Source organism: Labrus mixtus, chromosome 6 (genome assembly GCF_963584025.1).
Source record: "Labrus mixtus chromosome 6, fLabMix1.1, whole genome shotgun sequence".
Classification (NCBI taxonomy): domain Eukaryota; kingdom Metazoa; phylum Chordata; class Actinopteri; order Labriformes; family Labridae; genus Labrus; species Labrus mixtus.
Window position 1 is genome coordinate 12964686 of NC_083617.1, and position 26784 is coordinate 12991469.

The 26784-nt window shown below is 38.6% G+C and overlaps 1 protein-coding gene across 1 annotated transcript in view; it reads right to left on the reverse strand.

The window, feature by feature from the left end:
* Positions 1-318: 318 nt before the first annotated feature.
* Positions 319-26784, reverse strand: part of oprm1 (opioid receptor, mu 1) — a 33729-nt gene continuing 7263 nt past the window's right edge. Inside the window, exons 2-6 of the mRNA XM_061040052.1 lie at positions 6606-6955; positions 4547-4722; positions 3633-3811; positions 2504-2687; positions 319-1982 (exon numbers count right to left, since the gene is read on the reverse strand). Of these exons, the coding sequence (XP_060896035.1) occupies positions 1977-1982; positions 2504-2687; positions 3633-3811; positions 4547-4722; positions 6606-6955 (895 nt within the window). The 3' untranslated portion in view covers positions 319-1976. The remainder of the gene's footprint in view (positions 1983-2503; positions 2688-3632; positions 3812-4546; positions 4723-6605; positions 6956-26784) is intronic.

Consider the following 26784-nt stretch of genomic DNA (forward strand, 5'->3'; position numbering starts at 1 on the left):
TCACTCAAAATGTATTTTCAAACCAACCAAAAAAACTGTCATGGAAAGTGGGGCGTGTCCGGGGGTTGCCCTCTCAAATCTGATTCGCCACGCCCAGGATACCACTCTATTATAATGTACAATGATTGGCTATCTGGTCAGTGAAGAGTCAGGGCTCAAGGAAAAAGCTTTTGCAGAATTTCAACTCAGATTTAGTTGTTGTTGTTGAAGGTACTTTAAACGATGAGTTTTGGAGACACAGCTTGTCTTTCATCGTCTATTCCACGAATTGTTGCCGCTTTGTTGTTTTTTTAAATCAAGAAAAACTATACAAATAAATGTAAGGACTTTATGAGAACCTTCATGTTTACAGTTCAAATAGATTTGTTTAGATGTGACAGAAACTAAATGAAACTCTATCAGGACATGTACGTCTGTGTGCACACACACTTAATACCACTCCTGTATATGTCAGGGCTCGGGTTGGGCCTCCCCATTCCAAATAGTCTGGATACGCCAGAACACAGCCAAGAAACATAGACAATAGTCTGTAATGTCACAATTTTAGATTTTTTACGTTCATTGTTAGATGATATACATCTCTTCAGTTAACAGGGCAGGCTCGATAAGACCAAAGTTATGTTTTGAAAAAAGCACAATAATCTTGCTGGTCTGATATCATCTCCATAATTGCTTATCTGGCAAATGTATGATTTCATGTTTAGAAAAAAAGCAACATATACTTACAGTATTTTACACGTCTGATTAATACAATCATGTTCATCTTTACAGATCCTTTAAAAAATACTGACAGTACACAGAATATCAAGTAGAGCTACTGTAAAGGCAACTGGCAAGTATAGCATACAGCACAACACGTAAGCACAAGCAATTCTAACGATTACAGCGGATGTACAATCCTGCTTGGCTCACTTGTTTAAGTCCTCAGAGGAGAGTTGACTCCATTTGAATCCAATCCTGGCGTAATGGCCGTCATAAGCAGTGGTTAATCATACAACGAGTAGTGTCATATGTTCACACTGTAAGCCACGATAGCACACTCTGTGCGCTGTGCACAGCCTGATGCATCTTCTCTGCTGGTTTATAGGATCCACAGTTCAGCACAAGGCTCCAGTGTGATAAACACAGCTGTTATTTTCTTCATTTACATTCAGAAATGTGTAACACATACAGTGAATGGCTACTCAATGATTAGTCATTCAACAGTAGAAATGGTCTTTTAGGGAAAGAAAAAAGCGATAGAAGAAGAAAAAGAAGGACTGAAAACAAAGTGGACAGTAGATGACAACAAGTTGCATTCAGTAACATGACCTTTGAACTAAAGCTGTCCTTGTACATGTGCACAGTTTCAGTAGAAAACACAAGATGGAAAGGAACAGATTGTCATGTTAACTCTGCAAACAAGAGAAAATTAATTGATCTACTTTTACAACACTGATATACAGCACTGAGAGTTATGACGGATTGATTTAATCAATGAGGCAGCTTAACACAGACCAGATAGGACAAAAATCACATTAGTCAATTGTGTTACTGTTTTTTATACATCTGTGTTTGTTTACTGCACTATTCTGACTGTACAGTCAATATTGACCAAGTCATTTTAAGAACACAATGTTTAAATGTAATTAAGTCGTAAAGGCTTAATGCACAATTTAGCAGACCGACTTCTTCAGTCAGGAGGTCATGATATCATAATGAATCATGAGGTTCTGTTTAAACTGCAAAGACATATTTCATTGTGTACGTCAGTGAGAGCCTCACACGGACATGCAGGGAAAGTATTTAGACTGGTTGGCAGAAGATTGCCATCCCATCATCAAACTGGTCTGTGCTATCGAGTCTCAGTCTGGTCCATGGTTTGTGTGTCTGGTTTGTGTTTTGTTATGTCAGAGCCCTGTGGTGACCTGCGTGATTTCAGAGTTGAGATCGTCGTTGGCAACACGAGTGTCCATCGACGATCCCTCCAAGGCTAGTCATACCTGCAGTGACAGGAGTTCAGACAGGTATGTAAGTGTCATGCTGTGTTGACTATTCACCCCATCCTGAATGTGTATTCACAACTATTCATATGGTTTATTAGTTTCAAGGAAAACATTGTCATACATTTATAAACTTACAAGAGATAGATGAGGAAACTGATACTTCTATCATGTCTGCATTGTTAATATGAGACTACAGCAGTTAGCTACTAGTTAAAAACAACTAGCTTAGCTCTTTCAAATTGAAAAAGTTTGTCCACAAAATCTCATAAACTCGGTTATTAAAGCATTAGATCTAACTTTTAGTAATTTTATTTTTAAAAAAAGCTTAGTTACCTCTGCTTACCTCTGATGACATGTCTTAAACTAAGCTAATCTGCCAATAGCAACATATTTAAAGTACAGACATACAGATTCATAATTGAGAATTTCAAATAACTTTGGGTGGAAAATAAATTGTGAAACTTCCCAAAATGTTGAACTGTCCCTCTAAGGAGATACTCCACAGAATAAATGTCTACCTGTTGATTGGACCTCTCCCCCGTGTTTGCGCTGTTTTGCTCACGCTGAGGCAGCTTGCGGCTTGTGGCTCCGGTCCGCGAGGAGTTCTGCATCTCCAACACAGAGGGACTCGGGGTGCAGAACTCACGGAAACAACGCTTGAAGTTCTCGTCCAGGTAGCCATAAAGAACGGGATTCAGACTACTGCAAGGGGGAAAAGGTTTACACAAGAAAAAATAAGCTTCCCCCCCAGTACTCGACAACATCCACTTCGCGTTCATACACCATGTCCCCAACCCTCGTCTACTCAGATCATCTAAACTTGGCCTTCTTTCCATCCCCCGCTCCAATTACAAAACAAAAGGTGATCGTGCCTTCTCTGTTTTAGCCCCCAGTCTTTGGAATCAACTCCCAATCACCCTCAGATCAGCAGAATCTTTGGACACTTTCAAGAAGCATCTAAAAACCCAGCTGTACAGACAAACCTTCATGCAACCCAAAAACCCTTTCTTGTGCCTACTTTTATTGTGTGTGTGTTTGTGCGTATCTTTTCCTTTTCTTAATCGATTTATTTATGTACATTTGCCTCACTGTATGAATTGTTGGATCACTTTTATCTGCGAAGCACTTTGTAACTGTGTTTTAAAAGTCTTACTGACTTACTTACCATCCAATGGGGAGTGTGATGACTAAAAGTCAACCGAAGTCATTGTAAAAAACACAACACCAACAAATGTACATCGTCAAAATGTCAAAACCATTTGCTTTTCTCACTAAGACGCACAATATTTATCTGAACAGGCACCCTGTTATCTACACTAAACCAGACTTTGCACCTTAAATTGAACCACCAAACATGTAACGTTTGTGATTAAACCTATTTTAGATAAATACTGTTCGTGTGAAAATTCAGGAGAGCAATGACAAATGCTAAACCAATGAGAAAATACACACACTTATACAAAGAAGACATGACGACAAGAGTTTTACTGAACTGTTAAAACATTCATTCCCATCAGGCAAAAATAAACCATCAAACTTTCACATTATTGAAAGAAGGACTTGATGATGATTTCTTTGAATGACTAAATAAACATTAAGGTCCAATAGTAAATTAGAATTTATCTAAGACTTCATCCAGGTGCGTACCTGTTTGTGTAGCCCAGCGCAATGCAGAAGTGCCAGGTGATAGTCTGCAGCGTGGAGCTGGGGATATTGATCAGAGCTGTGATGATGACAAAGATATGGATAGGTGTCCAGCATACGATGAAGACAGCAACCACCACCAGGACCATACGGGTGATGCGACGCAGGTTTCTGTCCTTCTCCTGTGATTGATGATAGTGTTAGGAAGGAAGGTGGTTTAGAGTTCGGGGTGATAGGAGTGTACAAGATGAGTGTAGTAAAAAAAAAAAGAAGGAGAAAAAATAGTGAAGTCGAGATGGGAAAGATAAGGCAGAGGATATTTGAGGATGAGAAATAGTGTGGGGAGAAGATGGTCGGTCGGGGGACGAGAGGGGAGGTGAAAGGGAGAGACTCAAGAGGTGAAGAAAAGAGAAAAGAAATGAGCTGAGTTAGAAGAGCAGTGGTGGTTAAAGACGTGAGCAGAATCACATTTGTTTGATTTAGCTTTTTGTATCTTCTTAACCCTCATTTGAATATGTATGCTTTGCAGCCAGTGTAGATGTTCTCAAATACTGAGTGTGAAATTATTGTGTTTGGGTAATTTTACCTTCTTCTGCAATTAATTAAAACTGAGCCTCAGGCTGAAGTTGATTTCGCCAAATTTCTTTCTCTTGAGAGAAATTAGTGCACTGTATTTGCATGTACGTTCTGAGCAGCAACTTTGTTTCATTATCATTAAAGCCATGATAAATTATTCAATCGGTGCCCCATGCAGTTAGTCAACCCAAGCTTTTCGAATACTACTAATTTCTCAATCATGTTTGCATTCCAAAATCCTATTTACAACAGATTAAACATCTGCATGAAATTAAGAAACTAAATCAATCATTGCATTCATTTTGTCTAATGTTTGAAAAAAAAGAAGATTTTTCCTTCACCTGAGAGCCTGACAGCATGCGCACGCTCTTTAGCCTCAGGATCATGAGGCCGTAGCAGACGGTGATGATGAGGACGGGCATGATGAAGGCAAAGATGAACACGCAGATCTTCAGCAGGGTGTCCCAGTACCAGGAGGGGTGGGGGAAAATCAGCTTGCAGTCTACAATGCTGGAGGCTGATGTGAAGACACGCACATGCATCATTACATTCACGTGTTCAGAGGTAAACAGAGACACAACCATTCATCACATCTACACAAGTCAATTTCACAAGCGGTCATTTATATATCTGCTCTATATTTACTGAAATATTTATAAGAAAAGGGATGGCTTTGGTTGTATGTGACAACCTGATTAAAGAATGTTGCACAAGATAAACATATCGTCTTCAGGGGTGGGCCGAATAATTGTATTTTACAGTAGTCTGTAAATAATTTTTTAATAATTAATTGATAAACCATTCAGGCTAAAGGAAGGCAGTAAATCGAAAAAAGATCCATTGTGATTAATTTAAATTGTATTTCATGTCTAAAACCTGAAGGTAAGATATCAATTGTAGATATAAAATAGCAGCAAATCCTTACATTTAAGAGAAGGTGCAGTAAATGTTGGGCATTTTCACTATAACTAAAAAACTGCACTAACTGATGTGGCTATCTGGGGAATATGGTAACAGGCTGCACACAGGAGACTTACATGTTCTTTTAAACTAAAATGACAAAATGATTTGTGAACACTTGCTTATTTACACATTGGACAGAAATGAAGCACGCACTAACAGTTATTTTCAGGTCAACAAGGCGAATGTCAGTCCTTTTAGCTTGAGCTCCACCATGACTTTAGAGACTGTTTGGCTGTAAAGGCTGTATAAGACTGGTTAGAGTGAACATAATTGAAACAGTTAAGTGGTGGTCCATTAAAACCAAAATAATAATCTGTAAGACTCTAAAACTCTTCATAGAGGGGAGACAACCACAGACCCAGAGGAATATTGGGGATCGTCACAAAGTACAACCACTTTTCTCGTCAGACCTTTGTATGTAGGAAATTATTGCAAATTATTATTTTAAATGGTTAAACAGTTATCACAGTTGTTCTTTTGTTTCACAATAATTCATTGATTGTTGAAATTGTTTTTCCCAGGTAGTCCTTTGTTTTTTTTCTAATTTCCGCAAGTTATTAAAAAAAAAATAATAAGGTTGGCAAAAGGACACTGGGTTAGTATGTAGGTAGATCCTTTTCTTTGCAGACAGTTATATTGGTCACCAGGCTGCCATATAAGCATTAATAGGCCTTTTGTGCACATGCACAGGAAACACTGAAGAACTCTTCTGGGCTTTTAAAGGCTGTTGGTGTACATTATCACTCCTTCGAGCTGGATTGCCGAGATGCATGTGTTGCTTCATGTTTTGTGCTCTTGTCTTAGTCCTAGAACTTATAATGAATAAAGTGTGTCTTACATCCCTCCGCTTTATGCTTTGTCACGCCACATATCACTTTTTTATCAGATGGAAGAAGACAACAATTTCTTGCAATAAAAATGCTGAGGCATATTAAGTTTACCTTGTTATAAAGAATATACAGGAAGTTTAAATGCTCTACAAATTGGATATAAGTTCTATCACATTTCCTCCACACTTGTAGAGTAGATTGATATTGATGCCAGAATTAGAATTGGCCTCTGATAACACCTAAAAGGTAGTAGTCCTATATAGGCGAGTCGACACATCTTGGAAAAAGATCGCTTAGTCTCCCCCAAAAAGTCATCAGTTTCATTTAACTTATTGTTTGTTACTTACAAAGAACACTCCAGTACTAACGTAAGGAGTGCACCTTTTCTCAAAGTAAGCATAATGTCCGTAATCATTTTTTTTGCACCAGTAAGATTTATTTTTGTAATCACATCACTATCAGAGGGCTATTCTGTATAAGCCAATACTCATGTCTAGGGATGATAAGTATAATTGGTATCAGAACATATCTAATGCAAAGTCAAAGCATGTGTGTACTTGTGCACACTGCAGTGCGAGAATAACTGCAAAAGCGAGTTTATGCTTACGAGTGACAGCGGTGGAAGCCATGAACATCACAGGAAGTCCGATGGCGGAGGAGAGAATCCAGTTGCAGACGTTGACAATCTTGGCGTTGCGTGGTGTCCTGAAGTCCAGAGCTTTGACCGGGTGGCAGACGGCCACGTAGCGGTCGATGCTCATGGTGGTGAGCGTGAAGATGGAGGTGAACATGTTGTAGTAGTCGATGGACATCACCATCTTGCACAGGATGTCCCCAAACGGCCATGTGCCCATCAGATAGTTGACGCTCTGGAATGGTAACGTGCTGGTGACTAGGGTGTCAGCCAGGGCCAGGTTGAAGATGTAGATGTTAGTGGCAGTCTTCATTTTGGTGTATCTGCACAGAAAGCATGGAGGTGTTGTGAGACAGTGGACCACTTTGCTCGGACACTTAAACAGGCTTCATTATTCGTAGTCCATTACTGGCACTACGTCGTTTTTTAGTCATTTAGAATACATTTTTTAAGTCTCTTTGATGTGTTTTTGGCTTTGTGTAAATGTTTCAAATTTGAATGTGGTTGTTCTCTACCTTTATCGTTCTCGTGTGTGTTGAAGTCATTATTTATATGTTACTCTTAGTAGTTATTTTGTCTTTTTGTAGTCATTTGAAGTCTGTTAAGTCATTTTTAGTCCGATGTCTTTTTGTGTGAGTCCGTTTCTCTTGCGGGTTTCGGTTCCATTTTGGCTTTTCCTCTCTGTAGTGGTTTTGTGTATAGTATTTTGGCTCCCTTTGTAGCAGTTTTGTCTCTTTGTAGTCTTTAGCCCTGTTTCCACTAAGCGGTCCAGTTTGGATATTGCTCGAGAAACAGTGTTGCACGCTAATAAAGTCAACGATGAAGAAAACACGACACAGTAAACAAAGGGCGACAATGGATGTCCAGCATTTCGTGTCCTACTTCTTTGTATGTGGCTTTTTATCAATTGAAGAAGACATGCTTTATTTGAGAGAAGACTGCAGGCTACAAGGAAAAGGCTAAAACGAGTCTCCTGAAATCCACAGGATATCTAAACATGGCGTGTTTTGTGTTTATCCTTTATTACCATTGTCACTCGGGATGTGACAATTCCTTTCACCAATCAAGGGTTGCAATGTGTCAACAACAACCCTTTACGGTCGGATCGGTACTCTTGACAGCCCAACAGAAGAGTAGCAAAAAAGTAGGATGGTATGGATTGGTTATTTTTGTACCAATCCCAACGTTTGACTGTGAAAACGCCAATAAATGCGTACCTTACTGAACCGAAGTGGTGGAAACTGGCTTTTGTGTGTCTCTGTGTAAGGAAATTGACCGTTGCAGTGGTTTTGAGTCATTTTATAGTCCTTTGCAGCACTTCATAATGTTCAGTTTTGGCTCTTTTTGTGGAATTCTAAAGCTTTTTAAGCTGATAAAAGCAAGGAACCATAATTGTTAGATTTCTTTTAAGAAACCCATTAGTCTCTAAAATATGCCAGGGTTAACCTTTCCACAGATATCAATAAAGGAATCAAGGTATCTATAACAACAAATTAAGGGTCTACGTTAATTATTTGTGATTTATATCCAGAACTTAGCAACAGAACTGTATTCTTATAGATTAAGGGAAAGAAAATAGCACTCCAAGGAAACACGTACTGCACCACAAGATCATGAAAGTATATTAAGTTTGTTTCTGCACAGGAGGAACCTCAACTATTGAACTCCTGTCTTTGTAACACCATGTGTAGAATCTGAATGCCCTGTGAAAATACTTCCCCTGGTTCTCCCAGGAGGTTGCAATCTATAGCAAATGTTGCTGCATGAGCTGGGCAGAGCATCATGGGATGGATTCTGAATAATTCAGGCCTTCTGCATCAACTTTAATTTCCATTTTCAAATAGCAAACTTTGTTTTTAATCAGTTCTTATATCTCAGTCTAAAAGAAGTTGCAAACAGAAGTGTAAACTTCCCAACCCCTTAGGGTATTAAGCAAGAAGTAATGTCCTTTAGTTTACATAGCCAATAGGGCAAGGTTGTGGCAGTAATTTGCACAAAAGTTGTTTTATATTGTTGAATATAAATCATTTTTTTATGGGTTTGTTTTGAAGGGTATTTGTGAGTTTCATCCTGAATAATTCATATCCAAACATTCCTTCTTTTGTTGACAAAACAAAATGCTTACAGTAAAAAAAGATTTTCTTCAGAGTTCTTTATAATAAGCTTTATTTTTTCATTCAAAACGTAACTCTGGTGAAGGAAAAAAGGGATGTGGATTCTTAGGTAACCTCACTCTTATTCTAAATATATTTTTTGTAGTCAGAATGAAATCAAAAGACTTCAAATACATTGCGTATGACCTCTCGATCAAAATGGTAGGAAATTGGGCAAAGAAGATATGGATTCAAAGAGTATGGAACACAAAATAAAGAAAGAGAAGAAGAAAGACGTGGAATCATTACGCAAGATGATCGAAAACAGGCGACTGAAATGGTCTGATTGTTTAGAGCTCTTGTCAGAGAAGACATATATTGTTTAACACTGCATTCCACTTTGCCATGAGGCTGGGGTGAAGCTGGATAACATCAAAGAGATCCAAACTATTTACATGCATCATACACTGCAGACTAAAGACCCAAATACAAAATTTGAGCAAAAACAAGTTGTTATTATTATTTTCATATTTAAATCTAATTTGTAGGTTTCAGTGTTTATGAGAAACAGGTACTGAAAATGTAGGTATACAAATTTATGGATTAAATTTGGAGTGAAAAGTTCAGCCACAGCCTGTAGCTCTAGACAACATGAGAGTTTCTGTGTGAGCTGAAAGCTACTTAAAATCTAGAGCTATTCAGTTTAATTTCAATAGTTTAAGTAAACCGTTGATATCACTCTCCTGTCTTTTCGTTAAATTAGGGATGTTGACTGTGTTTAGTCAACTAAACAGCTAAACATCATCACACTCGCTAGTCAGAGCCCAGAATAGTCAGTTAAAAAAATTACAAATATTGTGGCCCACAATGCTACTTAAATGTTTTGCTGAAACTGCAATACAGCCACCCGCCACTAGCTGGGGCTGTAGACAGAGACTGGCTGTAGCTCCGGTTAATGGTTCTCCTCTCCCTGCTCTACAACCCTGATGTAAAAAGCACAGTAAATGGATAGCATCTCGTAGGAGCGGTGCGGTTTGGCATTTTTTTTTATGTAGAAAATGGAGATTAATTTGTATGTAGGCTGTGTCAGGTTAAACTGGCATATCGACCTCGAGCCATGCGTAATCACTTTTAGCCTTGGGATGTGTGGATGTTAAACTCCAGGGAGGACCAAATGCTGGCAATGTTAGCCACATTCATTCGTCTCCCTCATAACCCCCCTAAAAACCGCAAATATAACATCTAACACCTTAATGAGAATTTTCATTGGTTCCAAAATGTAAAACAATTTTTTTTAATCTAATACATATCTTCCCGTTTCCACACTTTCCCATGTAATGACCACTTAAACACGTCCCAGCTGTAATGTTATTAAATTAATCTGAATATACAAAATGACAAAGATACATTACACCTTCTGCCTTCACTTTATTAAACCCCAAACTGTCACTCTACCTGCAAGGTAATTTACTTCTGCATTGCCCTGGTGCTCTCCTCAATAATCCCAAATCCTCTTAGCCAGAGATGACAGTTAGCTCATTAAATTCTGATTATCTATAACACTGACAGCTTATTGTGTTTGTTATTTCAGGCTTTATTTGCACGGGGACTGGCGAGACAGCTAACGATAAAGTGAAAAGCCGTCACTACGCTGAGTAGTGTGCTGGAGCTGAAGGTAATAACATCCCTTTATTGACTTTGTCACTGTGGTTAACGGGGCTGCAGATGATAGCTTGTGGTTCTCCTGTGTGTTGTATGTCTCAGGTTCATAGTATTATGTAGAGCCTGTTGTATGGTGAGGTGAATGACCTCATCTCGTCTAAATGAACTGAATGAAGTGTTTTATTAATGAGTTTTCAGCTTTAATTTATTTTCTGCCCTTGAGGTTTTAGCACACTGATCATCCATTATTGTCAACATATCTGGATTATGTTATATAATACGATTTATTTTCCCGCCTAAATCATCTCGATTTCTGGGAAGTAATTATTCAGTACGATTAAAAATACAGTTAAATAAACACTTTTTAAGGATTTTTTTTTGTTGGGTACAACCAAACAAATTATTGAATGATTATTTGTTAATACAGGGATTTTTTGTTCCGCACATACCCAAGATGCTGATAAATTGAGTGCCAACCCTCCCAACTATGGTAGCTGCTGTGCCAATGTGTAAAGAAGACCAACTGACTCACTGTTTCCCTTTAAGAAGTAATTTTCATTGTCTTTGGAGCCCAAAGCAAAACATTTTTGACAAGACTCAAACTAAAACTGTAGAGCAAGACACTTAATATTTGTTATTATTAATGACTGGTAATCCATGCACAAATCAAAAGTCGGAAATAATTTAGTTTTTCGCTTTGGTTAATTTAACTGCACTCTCTCTGCATCCTGCAGGAATTATGACTAACCATCAAATGACGACAATTTGGGGGCTATAGTTTTCTTGTGGTTGACTGAACTTAATAAATCCATACCCTAGTTGCAAAACTAACTCTGCATAGCATTAACACCCACATTCATCATTTTCTCTCTAGATATGCTTCTTTTTAGGTCATGTTAGCAGAGAATTCAAAGGTATCACATATCAGTTATCGTGAGGATAATTAGCTGTGCCTATCTTTGATGAATGATGACAAACTGTCCGACTGTTTTGCACAACTGTGATTAAGAAATGGTTGGCTGACAACTTTCAACAGTAAACACTGATAAGACAGAGGTACTTATCATCAGATTTCATCAAGGTTGCTAGGTTCATTAAGTCCCATTCCTCAGCTGGGAAACCCAGAAATATTGTTGGTGTTTTATATCAGGCTATGGATTTTGATCAAATAAAAACTAAGATGCATTTTGGTCAATCAGTCATTTTGGTTAATTTCAGTGGTATCGCATCTCAGAATATTTTGTTCTGATGCAAATTAGAGGTTATATAAATCTATAATGAGCAGGATGGCGTTTGAATAAGATAATGTTTCCTGGAGAGAAACAACACCTACCCACCAGTGCTGTTTGAATTTGTTTTATGAGCTACTTGAATTACAAATGAAATGGCCACAGAGACAAACAAACTAAATGGAAATGGACTGACAAAATGCAACACTTTTACTTAATTAAGAGTTAATTAAGTTAAGTTTAAAATGATTAGTTAAGTATCATTTGTCAAAAGGGTACAGATCTACTTTGAACGGTTTCTCAATTTTCTAATGAAGCTCTGATTATTTTTTTTAAAAATTTTGTTTATAGCAAATATCCCGCCTGTTATTGACAGGAAGAGAAAGTGATGGTGGAGCTAGCTGAGGGACCAGACAGAAGTAACCGTCTAGAAAAAGTAAATCTTTATTATGCTGCGTCTGTGAATAAAGACCCAACAGACGTAATTGTTCAATCTGCCTCTAAACAATCCTGACTTGGTCTTTTTCTGGACCAGTGAAGCACAGAGGCGACAGACAAGCCTGCAGTAATGGACCTTAAAATCTACCAAAACAGTCCTTTCAGTGAAATCATTTATAATTCATAGCCTTCCATCAACACGTTAGCTGTGGTTTCCACCTGAGGGAGTGAGACACTTTCTCATTCCTCGTTTTTTCCCCCTGTTTTTGTTGCACTGTATGAGAAAAAAAAAACGATTTGATAATGATGATAAATTGAAGAGAGAGAAAGAGACTTTTGCCTGATCTCACAGGTCCCTTAGAGCTTGCATTTTGAGCGTCCAAATCATTTGACACATGCAGATGCACAGTTGTGTCTGTAAAACACTGAAGATCTCTTTTCTTACCTTTGCATAATCAGACTCTTAAATGGATAGGGCAGTTGAGGACTGGCTTGTTTTGAATATGCACAAAATTCAACAGAGTCTACTTTTATCTTATCCCTTATCGGACTGATGGCCCTGATTAGTTTCCTGAGCTGAATGACAAATTATTAAAATTAAAATCATAATAACCTCTGCCTCAGCTCCTTAATGAGCATCACTTGTTACTCAAACTGCAATTTAGAAAGCTGGAAATCGTTATTCAAATGTTCATTGTTCTATGGAATGAGGTTTTTTTATCTCCTATTTTGGGCCTTCATGATGTTAATAAGAATGAAAATATTATATGATTATTATATGATCTTTAGTGAAGTTTGTTGGATACATTAGAATAGCTGAACCAAATGGAGTCAGAGATGTTTCTGTGGTCTTGATTTTGCTACAGCTCTCTTTGGCATGTGTCTTTTTTGTTTAAATATGTTGTATGAAATATGTTTATATTTTATTTTTAGATAGCCTGACACAGGTCTTTCTTTTTTCTTTTTACAAAGTTTAAGGACTAAACTTATTGTTGCTGACTTTAGGTATTTGAAACTCCATGATTGGATATTTTAACACTACTGAACAAAAAGTAGATGGTGTGGAAAAGTGAGATCTTTTTCAGACCATCTTTGTTATATTTAAGTTATCTTTGGGCCTTTTTGTCTTCATTAGATAGGACAGCTGAAGAGAGACAGGACATGTCGGGTGAAGGGAGTGGAGGATGACATGTAGGGTCAAGGTTGGATTCAAACCCACAGCAACTGCAATGAGAACTATAGCCTCTGTACATGGGGGACAAAACCGCTACGCTCTCCGTCGCCCTAACATTCAATTCTGAAAATATTGAACTGTTACTTGATTCAAGCTTTAAGTTGTACTATAAGAAGAAACCTCTATTCTACAGATCAACAATTAGCTGTTCTGGCTGAACATTTGTGGGATGTAAACACTCCATATTAACTAGGGCCTGACTGATATGGGTTTTTGTGGCCAATAACGATATCGGGGAGAGAAAAAATTCTGACTATTCCACTATATTGGCCGATATCTTTCTTAGCTCTATTTTTGATCCGAAGTGATAGATACACATTTATTGTGTTGATCACTCAAATGCAGTTATCAAGCACTGGTGGAAAAGATATATAACAGACACTCAACTGGAAAGTAACTGCGCATGTACGTGCATCACCGCTTGACACTCTGGAGGGTGCTAATGTTTGATGTAGTCCATATAGCACACTGCTGGTGAAACAGAGCTGCTGGTGTAATACTTTGAAACTCCAATGAAATGCTATTCGACTGGTCAATAAATCTAGTAATAGTGGCTCATATCTGCAATAAAATTAGCCAAAACTGGATATGCTAATATCAGCCAATATTATCGGCCGGGCGTTTAATCGGTCGGGCTCCAATATTGACACAACCTACTGAGGAAAACGTGCTTCCCTTTTGTTCTCACAATACAGTTCTGTGCCAGATAACAGGCAATCCATGCAGAATTCAGAGGACATTTCTTGGGAAATCCCATATTAAAGAAAATGTGGGTTCTAAAAGAAAAGTCTTAATAACACTAATGCCATTAAACTTTATCGTCTGATCACATGACCTACTGAACATAATGTCATGGTAATGATCCATCCAATAGATTTTAAGATATTGGGTCTGGAATGACTGAATAAATTCCCACCACTTGAGCTCATTGTGGGGTCATAAAGCAAACAAGGACTAGAATTTAAAAAAAAAAATAAAAAATAAAAAAAATAATAAAAAAATTGTAGACGACATGTTTGTGTCCTCATAAATACACAAAAACTCCTGACAGGTGCCATCAAAAGTTGCATGTGCTGTCAGTGTAATTTAGCTGGAGCAGTTCAACCACAGCTGCTCAATAACAATACAGGAAATCTGTCCCAATTTTTTATGGCAGCCACTTACATCAAAGCCTTTTCTTCTTTGACTTGGATGATGACTGTGACTGACGTGAACACACGTGGGGTAACTAAGCAGGAGAGATAAATGCATTCTGCCCACACTGCATGTCTCCGCTTCATGAATATAGTAAGCAGCATGGAGCCGCTCAAATGGGACGGAATGGAAATTAGCTGATGACTGTGTGCACATGTGAGGATCCAGTTTCACCATGGCAACAACGTTGTCATGATAGTGATAATGACAGAAATGCTAAAAGTTAAAACTAAGACCAAGTGTTGAATTTAGCTTGCATCACTCTAGCTTCACAGAAACAGTTTTAAGAAACAAAAATGTGCTCACTTTAAACCATGTTACAATAGCTGACAGTTGTATGAAATACATGAAGATAATGATGCTGAAACCTGCCGGAAAAAGAAAAAAAAAGTAAACACTTTGTGTGTTTCCCTGGCTGTGTTTCTGTCTGGATTAAAGGATCAGATTTAATCAAGCAACACCAAAAAGAGTCTTTACTTACTTCGCAGTAAACAGTGAAATACTCTCATATGTGGTGTTTTGAAGGTTTGATTGAACATTCTGATGTTATTTTGTTTTTTCCCCATGATGCTCTCTGATGTGTCCATCATCAGCTTGTGAATATTTACTCCCACTCATATATAATTCAGGAGCAACAGCCCCTAAAGAAAATGTTAAATCTTGATGATTTAGCCAGCGGTGTTGGTTAAAAAAATAAAAGCTAATTGATTTAGAAAAAAGAGCAGAGGCTACTTATTGTTGAGAGTGAGACAAATTAAAAACACAACGCATATTAACATTTTATTTAATACTGTAAATTCCCTGAAAGTTTGACTCCAGTAAACATTTGCTCTAGCTTTCTGTTGCCCGGGGCTGCAGCTCTGAGTGTCAGCTAGAACATTTAGGAAGGCTAACAGATAATAAGAGACCAATAACTTGGCTTGAGTTTAAACCCTTTAGGCCCTAAGATGAACTTTGTGTCGTTCTTGTGGATCAAGCCTTCGATGACTCGACAGTCTGGTCACAATATTTAAAGAAAAAAATTCAAGACGAAACCTACGCACTTGTCGTCCACAATTTGGACGAGGAGCTGATAAATGTGCCGTGCCTTTTGTTACACAGAGCGCTAAACATAATTCATCATCACCCGGTGAAGCTGGCCAATGTGTGTGTAACCTCATGTGTGATTCATTGGCTGCTGCTGGGTGCAGATAAACCCTTGAGTCTGGAAAGCAGAAACAGAGGCTGCTCATGTGAAAAGACATCTGTATGCCTCTGGCTCTTACCAATAACACTGTCCGTGCACGCTGGGAGGAACATGATGGATGCACGGTGTGTGACTGTGCGTGTCTGTCTGACTGCTGGGGATGTGTTTCTGGAGTGAGCGGTGTCAGGATGTTCGGAATGGTCTGTGCTTTTAGTATAAAAATGTAGCAATTTTGTTCAAAATAAAATGATCTTATGTGGTGTGTGGACTTTCTACATTAAGATATCGACTTACAACATCAAAATACAGAACATTAGAATTCAGAAGAATGATCTCACTGCATGTAAAATAACCAGTCTGGAAAATGAGTTTCGACTGATGCAAATACTTGACAAATAAAGGTTGGTTCTTCATCAAACTGATGATCATGTAAAATCCAATACTGCCATCAATGAGAACCACTCACTGATTTTCACCATTATCCCCAATGACCTCACTGATCACGAGCTATAATATGGATATTACATGGATAGTATTATAATATCTCACTTTCTGTTATGTCCTATATTTCCCACTTATGAACTGATTATACACCAGTGGCTCTGTCGGGCTGTAAAAAATGAAATAGAAGCAAACAGTTAGATAGGAAACAGCATATTGTTTAGCTCATTGTGGAGCTAGAGGAAAAGCAGGGGATTACAAAGTCATCAGGATTCAGCCTTAGGGGACCACGATGGCTTGTGTTGAAATCCGTTTCAATCAGTGTTCGAGATCTTGAAGGGTTTCACTGGGTAAATTAAATGTTTACCTGTTGGTGGGGCTCGATAAAAAAGTCAGGAGATCATCAAAGTTACTCAGAGGATCATGAATGTCTGTACCAAGTTTCATCCATAGATGTTATCTCACAAAAAAAAGATGAATGTACACCAACTTGTTCTTGAAGACATATCAGGGGATCACTAGAGTCATCTGACAAATGATTATCTGGAGACCATAAATGTCTACATAAAATTGACATTTCATCCAATATTCCTGTCCTGCCATCAATAGAAAATGAACCAACACAAAACCTCCACTGAGCTTTACAAGGAGATGTTTATAGCAAGGAAGAGACACTTACATTTAACTGTGCTCAAAAAGAGACATTCAGCCATAGATTAGCAACAACCACAAAAAAAAGGTTCATAATTGAAGTGAGCAAAGACAAAGACTGATTCAAAATGTTATGTGACGCAATGGTGTAAATGGTTGATGCAATTAAGGTTACAACAATGCTTGACTGTAAATCATAGATTGAGTTTAATGACTTCAGCAGTATAAAACATGAAGATGTGACAAATAGCCTCAACATTTCAAAGGTCAGAGATTAGTGGCAAATATTGTGTAAGATGTACAGAATGATGGAGCTGTAAAAGCCAAAATAATCACACTTTTCATCTCAGCATTTGGCCTGCACAGACAGAAAAAAACACCAGGCTTTTATCATTAGAGACAATGAATAAATGAATCCTCTTTGGGTGCTCATGGCAGCCCATATTTAGCGCTTTATTAGTGTTAATATGTTTGCAAACCGTATTTCCCCTGTGCTACACTCAAGCAAGCCCCAATCATTTTTTTTAAACTCTTTTGGAAATCATTCCAGTAAATGAAAGTCATATCACCGGCACCCTTGGGAATACACTGCAGGGGATACAGATCCCAATACAGCCTTAACGGTTGCTAAATGGACCCACACACATTGCCCGTTGCCATCACAGACCGACTGAGATCTGGCACGTTTTCTGACATGGATTTAAAGACTATTAGAGCGATTTAAAATGTATTAAGATGAATCACACTTAAACTGCCCCAAGGCATGCTGGAAGCAATAACAGGGCAACATTAGAATAATAATCACAGAGAGGAAAAAGTGAAGTTTATATCAAAGATGCAGTTGAAGAAGAAAAACACTGAATGGATTTGTGAAAGGCTTTCTACAATAAAAAATAACCAAACATCTTTACTGCTGCCTTAGTGCCAAAAGGCTCGGGACAGCTCAATACCAGAGCTAAACCTGTAGTCCATCAAGTGCCAATAAGACAAGACAAAAAGAGAGAAAAGAACGTCAGTGAAGTGGGGAAATAAGCAAAACAGAGGCTGAAATAGTGCTACATGAAGATTGAATAAAAGAGTTACAGCCCCTTTAGAACAAGAGCGACAGAAGCACTGAATTAAATTGTCCTTTTACTCATTACCTTTTGTGTTCAAACATGCTGAGCTGGAGAAAGAAAGTAAAACTCCACAAAAGACAATCTGCAGCGAGTTGGATGGTTATTTAATTCAGCTGGAGATTGCACCCAAGCTATCAGCAAATAAAGATTTATATCTCACTTCTGTCTCTCAGCTCATCTGCAAACTCTCGTCTAATCCTGCTCTCCTTTTAACCTGACTCATTGTTTCATTTAGATGTTCGTAAACCACAGTTACTATTGCAGTGAAGAAGACAAGCCTGAGAAGAGGCAGTGTGATCAGTCAGCGAGCAGCACCCTTAAAGTTCTTGTACCTAAATCTAAAACCTAAAAAAAACCCAGAAGAAATATAGTGGGGACTCGTTCAATGTTCCAGGGACTCACTTAAGCCCTAAGGCTCCTGTTTTAAATCCTGAAAGGGACAGGGGTTGCAAGTTAGCCACGTCTAGAAACCAGTGTGCATAGCATCTACTTTGCATTTTACATATGAAGCAATGTTCATCGCATGTGTCCCTGTTAAATAGATTAATAAAACAATCAACACCAGTGGGTTCTGGGGACTCACTACTTTGAAAACCAGTCAACATCACTGCACTGATACCATTTACCCTCCTTTGACTAGTCCAACTATTGGTTCAGCATAGATTGTCTAGACCAATGTATCCAATAATCAAAAAACAGACATCTTAATTCTGTTGCAGGAAATACCATCTTCATTGGGGGATATGGCTGGATTATTCTTTGTTTGTTTCAGTTGGTTACAGGGAGAGAGTTTGAGTGTTTGGAGGGCCAGATTGGATTTTAACAAGGGAGAGAGCGACACATTGTACAGTCAATTCATAAGCTTGTCTCAAAAGAAAGAATATGCCTTCAGAGGCAATCAAGTCAGGAAGAAATTCTCTGCCCAGTTTCCTGTAATGGTTACATTGTTCTCCAGGTTTTTCTCGGCGTAATAGGAAATGCATTTTAAGAGGGTGGGGCCAACCCCACAATGCCAAGTCAAAACTGCTTGTTGTAGTGATGGTGTAAATGCAAAAATGTATATCAAATTATCCAAAATAAACTTCTCAAATATTTTTTCACCGACAACCCAAGCACAAAATTCAATGAAAGAAAAGAATGACTTGCAGTCACTGATAGCCCCATGCATGGAGTATCACTTACTATCTATCTGCCGCGTCTCGAGGTCCAATTCTGAAAAGACATTGTGCTAAAGATGTTCAAGTGAAAACAGGCACCTAAAATTGTTCAGCTCAGTGCCATTTGCGTCTGTCATGAGTCTGATTGTAAGAAAGATTGTCAGCCATTTCGGGTCTAGAGCTGTCCTCTTATGCTGACATAGCTCAATTCAATCCTTGTTTCGTTGATACGTCCGAGGGAAGGCAGCAGCCCTTTTACTGGTTATCTAGAAGACCAGACTCCAAAGATGTGATTTTTCATTTTCGCTCTCTGTAAGGCAACTTCTTCCCAGGAAACAGCCCCAGGCTTTTCAAAATAAATTTCACATTTTAGGGTCACACAAGGTAGAATTTAATGATCAATGGATGTCTGAGTTTGTAAAAATGTGTATTTTCTGACAGCTTGTCTTCATTGAAAAATACAGAAAATGAAGAATGCATTGTGATATTGAATCAAATCAAGGTGTAAGATAATCTTTTTTTTTTTTAATCTTTTCCTTTATTTATCCAGGTTAGATTCATTAACCTCGTTTTCAATGACCTGGACAAGAACAGCAGCAACACAGTTTCAACAATAAAAACACTCAAACTCAAACAGTACACATTTCATAATGAGAAAATCATCAAATACGAAAATCATCAATCAAATCGACTTGTTAAACAAGTAAGTATGCACAGCCCTGGCTAAAGATGCATTCACACACTGCCTATCTTCATAACAACATGTGTCAGTGACTGTGACACATGAACAAGACCTACACCATGCGTGTCATGATTATCATTCTGTTGATCAGTTTTTGTTTGTATCAATTGCTGACGTTAATTTTGATTTTGATTTTAGAACAACAACAAAAAAGCAGAACAGGTATGCAGTTAGCATGTAAAAAGTATGGCAACAAGCTATCACCAAAGACTACTTCACATTGCGTCGTATTGAGCCAATCAAATCCAAGGTGTTTGAGAGGTTATATATTATCTAAATCATTACTGGTGGGTTTCTGTCTACCGGCAGGACTGCCTGAGTAAATGTATTTGTCCTCCAAGCGATGTTCCCTTTCTATTTTACTTCCCAACACGTTTAATGCTGCCTCGTAGAAAGCGCATGCAAACAATTTCACTGCTTGCCAACTGACAGCAACCTTTAATCAAAACATCCATCAACAGTAAGAGGTGACATATTGGAATGCTCCTGATTGACCAGACTGGAATTGAAGCATGGAGATCGATATCCATGGACAAACAAAGACCAACTCCAGTGTCGTGGAAACTCATCAGCTGTACAGTTGATCCACTTAAAAGGTGAAATGCAAACCTCTAATAAAGGCTCACGAACGAGGATAGCAGCCTGGAAGTTAAAAAATCCTCCACAGACACAATCATTTCACATACACACAATAAAATGTATTTACAGTCTAAAGGAAAAGTCCAGATTTTTGTGTTGTGTAGAATATCACAAATCCATGATTGACATATTCCTCTTCCTGGCGCGTTAAATGCAGCCTTCCATTTTGTAGCACTTACAGTTTTCTACCCCCCCTTAACCTTGGCAGCAGTGGCTGTGTGATGGAGTCATGTCCCTGGGAGTTGCATGCCGTAGCTTGGTGTAAGTCATGATAACGGAGGACGAAATCAATCCATACAATCTGTAGAAAATCAGCAGCAGCAGGACTGCAAAATGTTTGTCATTAGTGGTTAACAGCTAGAAATCCAAGATTCAGATGGAATTGTCATTTAGATGTTTGCGCTGCTACTGTTTATATGATTATATGTTGAGTGTTCCTTCTACCAATTAGAAGAAAGCTAAAGACCCATTACTGACTATTCATATCCTGTTGAAACCACACCAATCCAAACTTGGCCTCGCAGTGAAGTGCTCGAAAGTGGCTGCATGACACTTCAAAATGGGATCACAACAACTGCATAAACTACACACATCACATGTATTCAATGTATTGTATTCTGGTCAAAGGATTGACAATCCCTGCCTGCTTTACTGTGTTTCGCTCATAGTTAGAGATGCACCGATTGGGAAAATCAGCGCTGATACTGATGTTTAAAATAACAATTAAGCCAATTCTGGTACTAATGTTTCTTAAATACTTTATTTTTTTCCTCAAACGAGCTATGAGATTTGATGTACTTAGATTGGTGTAAGGGCACGGTCACACTGGCCTAAAGTCCAGTTCGTTTGACCAGTGTGACCGCTCCGTGCCGTGCTCAGGCACGGTACACTTCCTTGGCTTTGGCACACTTGGGAGAGGTGTGCTTCAGCACGGTACACTTCATGCACGAGCACAAGCATGCGGGTAAACAACGCTGACAGCCTTCATTATGGAGAAATCCAGAGTTTCATGCCTGTATCTGACTAAAATTACACAATATAAGACACAAAGTAGCTGTCATGCTCTGTGTTGTTCTCCGATGTGCGGGCGTCCGCGCAGACTCACGCACGGACTCGCTGCGCGTCTATTTTATTTTTTTATTTATTTATTACTGTGTCTGATTAAAATGGCTTAAAATAAGCTGTAAAGTCAGTAAAGTAGCTGTCATGTTCTGTGTTTTTCTCTGATGTGCGACTGCGGACTCGACTGCGCGTCTCTTTTTTTCTCTCTCTCTCTCTCGTCCGCCTGTTTGTAAACTGAGCACGCTTCATAATAACATAAAGCGTGCATGTGTTGTATTAAGACTTTATGTACAAGAGGTAATCGTGCTTAGGCACGGATAGTCCTGTGTAGTGTGACCGCGGGCCGTGCCGGCCAGCGGGGGAATGGCGCTGCGGGGGGGGGGGGGCAATCGTGCTTGGGTACGGATGGCCAGTGTGACCGCGCCCTAAGTGGTCCCTCCTCTGGCCTTGCAAACTGCATGTCGCAGATCGTTCCTCGAGACCGTGTAAACCCGCCAACTTTTTTTTACATTTGACCATGAAAACAAAATCAGAGTTTGTCCAACAGGTGACTTCTTCTGACCAACAAAAAATCTCCTCTCTGATTATGCTGTTAGATATACTAGCTATCCAACATAAATCGATGCGACACAACAGATGAACATCGACACCTAGCATTGGTGTATGACACATTATTTGCTAATTGACCAATGACTATCAATCTGCTGACAATGATGTTCAATTGATGCATCGGTACATACTCATAATGGTTTTTCCATCTTGAAAAATAATAGAATAATAAATAGCTAACCAATTTAGGGCAGACCCAGACCCTCTCTGTGATGTTGGTAATGGAAACAGGGAGCTCAAGAGGAGTTTATCAGCTAGTTGCTAAGGAACACTGATGTTAGCAAACAGAAGATCTCCTACAAAGTCTCTCTCTGTGCCCTTGGCACCCGTCTTCAATCCACATTTAATAAGTGCAATAATTGTAAACAGCAGTGGAAAGGTTCAGCAGCTCTCAAACTGCAAGTTTTACTTAGCATGAGGTCATCACTCAAACTCGCTTGCTTCTTTGTTATGTTTGCTCCTCACTGTGCAAAAACAAGCCATCAATAACAGGAAACATGAATTTTGGAGAACAACAAGATGTTCAAAAAGAAAACAACTAAGGGGGTGTGACAGTATTGTTAAATTAATTCCGAGAGCAAATCTGCGATATCCTCTGTTTCTCTGAAATGCCAGCCTGGATGAAGAAAGACGTGTTTAATGCTACCCGTCAGACGATAAAAGGCAAGAAACAACGTTATAGATTGAGTCATTTTGTTATTGACAGATGGGCAAAAGAGCTGAGAGTGCCCATCAATCATTCAGAACAGAAAGAGGCCAAATCTGTCTTCTGTTCCCTCCTCTTAAGTTTGTAATCAGTACTTCATTCTGTCTCATTTTTCCCAGTAGATAACTGTGGCTGTCATAACATTGTCTTTAAAAAAAAACTTGGCTTTGATAGGACTGTATTTGAATCAAAATTCTGTCAGCCAACAATACGACTTTTTTTCTTAAACGCAACACAATCTACATTAGAAGCCTCAATGCTTTGAATTGCTAATTTACAAGAGTTTTCCAAATCATCATCTGACCCGAAAACAAATCCAGCCGACTACTTTCTCTGTGACAGACAGATAGAGTTTTTCTTTGACTAATCCAGTGCTGGCCCATCTTTAAGAAAAGAAGAAAACTTCATTGCAGATAATGAAGCTCTCAGACTCATCTGTGTGACGGTTGAAAACTTAAGGAGTGTTAGCTTGAAACCAAACTCACAAAAAAAGCTTCGCTAACATCGCGAGCACAAATAGGCTTCAGCTAAATGATGTGGCTAAAAATCCAGAGTAGAAATTGCAATGACTTCAACTTCTCTATTCTATCCCCTAAGCTCTTGTCAGTCCCTCCACCACCAAATTCTGAAAGCTTTTCAACTTAATGTAACTGTAACTCTCTTTCTTCAACACAACACCTCTTGTTGAATCCAGACAGACAGTACGCTCATTACTCTAAAACACACATTCACCCACAATGCATCCCAATTACCTCTCTGCTCTTTGAACTTAATGGTCTCCTTAGCCAGAAAATTTGACTCTGTCCCCTCTGTTGTGTCCATTCACAGGAAAAAGCAGCATGCAGAATCACCTTCTCTGTGAGCCTCACACTGAGCTGTAAAACTCTGACACTGATAATAATAATGATCAATGACATTCTGGTTAACACAATAAAGCTTCATAACCAGCTGATAGATTTATTGTTGAGGTTAGGCCATAAGAACATTTTTTTCTTGACTCATTTGTTCCATGTGAGTTTGTCAGTACTCTTAAGCTAACAAAGTAATGAAGCATAAAATACACAGGAGAGCACCATTAACGAGCTGTCCGCTTGTCATTGATTAAAGGCATTCAGTGTTTCCCCGAGGTTTACAGCGTTGGGGGGGGGGGGGGGGGGGGGGGGGGCGACACGCCGACACAAACACTTCAAGGAATCTTGGTGTTCATGCGTTACTTTTAAAGGAAATGTATCCTTAAATGACTTCACACAGAGTGAACTGTAATTCTGAATGATAGATGATATTCCTGAATGGAATGGATGTTTTGAGTTGAAGTTTACCTTTACAGATCTGCTTCATATGCTTGTCACATTGCCAGAATTTACGAAGCTAGTAAAAATCCAATAATTTTGATACCCTTTTTCGATACCACAGCAACAAAAAACATTGTATTTGTGCAATTTAGACAGTGTCACCTCCTCTGCCCTCAGTTTGTAAGAGAAATAAAGGAGAATTGTGTCTTTTTGAGACACCAAAGGGCTTGAGAAAACATTAATGTCTGCCAACCTCTGAATTCAAATGGACCACTACTGCTTTCTTTTTGTTCACAGCAACTTTGGGTTGAAAATAGACTGATGCTCTGTAGCTTTTTTTTTTAAAGCATCAGTTCTTTTGGATATCATCAATGATTTAAATAATGAGGAATGTATAGATTTTTTTAAACAACCTTGATGCTTTGTACATCACAAAAAAAATGGATATCTATATGGATTTAAACAACCTCTCATCCACTATGTGTTAACAGCCACATGAGCATGAACTCAAACTTTCCACACACAAACATGTTTATGAATGCACATGAAACCAAGACAGCAAATCAGTGAGCACATTTCCATCAAGTTTCTTTTTCTAAGTAAAAAGTATGATGCACATAGTGATTCACGTCCGTGTGCTGAAAGGGAAGCCATTCCCTTTCATCACACGGACGTCACTAACTGAATTCCAAACCAGGAATCTGTATGAAATGTCTATGGAGTCAAATGCAGAAGAAGTAAACCATCCTGAAACCTATGTTGGTTTTTGAGAACAATATGATTTTAGAGGGGAAAATGAGGACCAATATATTTGAAGGAATTTAAAACAAGCTTTCTTCTGTGGGTTGTATGATTTTGCACCAGCTTGACTACAAAGAGGTAATTGTGAGTGAAATGAGCCATCCAAAGGTTGTTCTGTCACAATGGACAAAATAGGACATGAATAATATTTTTTTTTAAATTAATACAATCATTTTGGACCTTAGTTGCATCGCGAATAACGTTTTAATGCTGACAGCCCAAATTATTTTTTATTATCAACCAAGTGTATTTTGGGACCAGCAGTCCAAAGTCTTGGTATTTATCAACCTTCAATGAGGATGCAATGCTGGGTTAGACAGTTGAAGCTTCACATTAAATTCACTATTAGAAGCCATCTATGACAGAAACAACAAATATGGATGTTTCCCCCATCACAATGGAATGGAGCCAGTGTGTAAACCATGACAGCCCCAAGTAGCCTACACTTACACATATGTATGTCATTGTTTAAAGAAAGACACCTCCACCTTAAGCATTCCAAAATACCATCTAGCATAAACCCTGAAACGTGCAAATCGGATTCCATTCATATCAGTGACAATTAAAATCAATACAGCAGAAACGATTTTGTGGAATGCTTTGTTGCCGAGAATCAACTCAGACTTCAAATGACTGGAGGTTAGTTGTTTGAAACTGAGCGTGAGACTACATGTTAAGATAAACAGTGGGAGCTACGAGTAAACCCATTAGAGAAAAACATTAGTGAAGAGGATCTGTTATATAACTCTAGAGAACAAGATTGAGTTGATTCTGATCATAACATCATATTTCATGTGTCTCGGCTAGAAACTCACATAAACAGCAGGGAACCAGATGTTAAATAATAATAATAATATTAACTTCATTTATATAGCACCTTTAAAAACACAGGTTTACAAAGTGCTTTGACATACAGCAAAAGGCATAAACAAGAACAAAGCAAAATCAACCAAACACTGTAGAACAGAAATAAGGCAAAACAAGAAGCCAACAACACAAGCTGAGACCAAGAGCACCAAAGATTTTGAAGATGTGAGAAACTGAACGAGCTAAAGGCAAATAGAAAACAGATGATAGCAATAAAAAGGTGAACAAGGTACAAGCAATAAAATAAATAGAAACCAGTAAATAAATGGTAAGAATAATAGTCCAGCACCCAGTTGCTCTATCAACCATTCAGATGTGTGTGCTGTTTGATATTTTTGTGTGATAAAGACTTCCCATAATATACATAGTGACAGGATATTTGTTTGTAAAGTAGATCTATTCTCATGTCTCTTGGTAAATAATAAATACAAGGACATGCTATTAAGAGAATTCTGTTGATTTGTCTCAGATCAAATCAAATAATACCAAAATCCAATCTCACAGAATTGTTCTGTATTTTAATGAATCATTCCTGAATTGGATTGTTGCTCTAGAGAATCGGCTTGAATCATCTTGTAAAGGAAAGATCCCCCCCCCCCCCCCCCCCCGGTGGTGCAGTGGTGCAGTGGTGCAGTGGTTAGTGCGAGCGTCCCATATATGGAGGCTATAGCCCTCAACGCGGGCGGCCCAGGTTCGAATACAACCTGTGGCTCCTTTCCCGCATGTCATTCCCCACTCTCTCTCTCTCCCTGATTTCCATTTCTATCCACTGTCCTGTCTCTCCAATAAAGGCACAAAAAGCCAAGATCTTCAAAAAAAAAAAAAAACATTGTAAACCCCCATCAAGGACTACCAGTTCAGACACTTGACCTCTAAAACAAAAACAACATTTTAGAAATGCTTTAGATGATCACTGTTTTCTCCACCCAGGTGCATCTGCTCAGCTGAATGGAGGATGGAGGATGGGGGGTGGAGGCCGGGGTTAAAAGCAAGGAGGTGGACTCATTTTGCACTCATCGCACACAGAACGC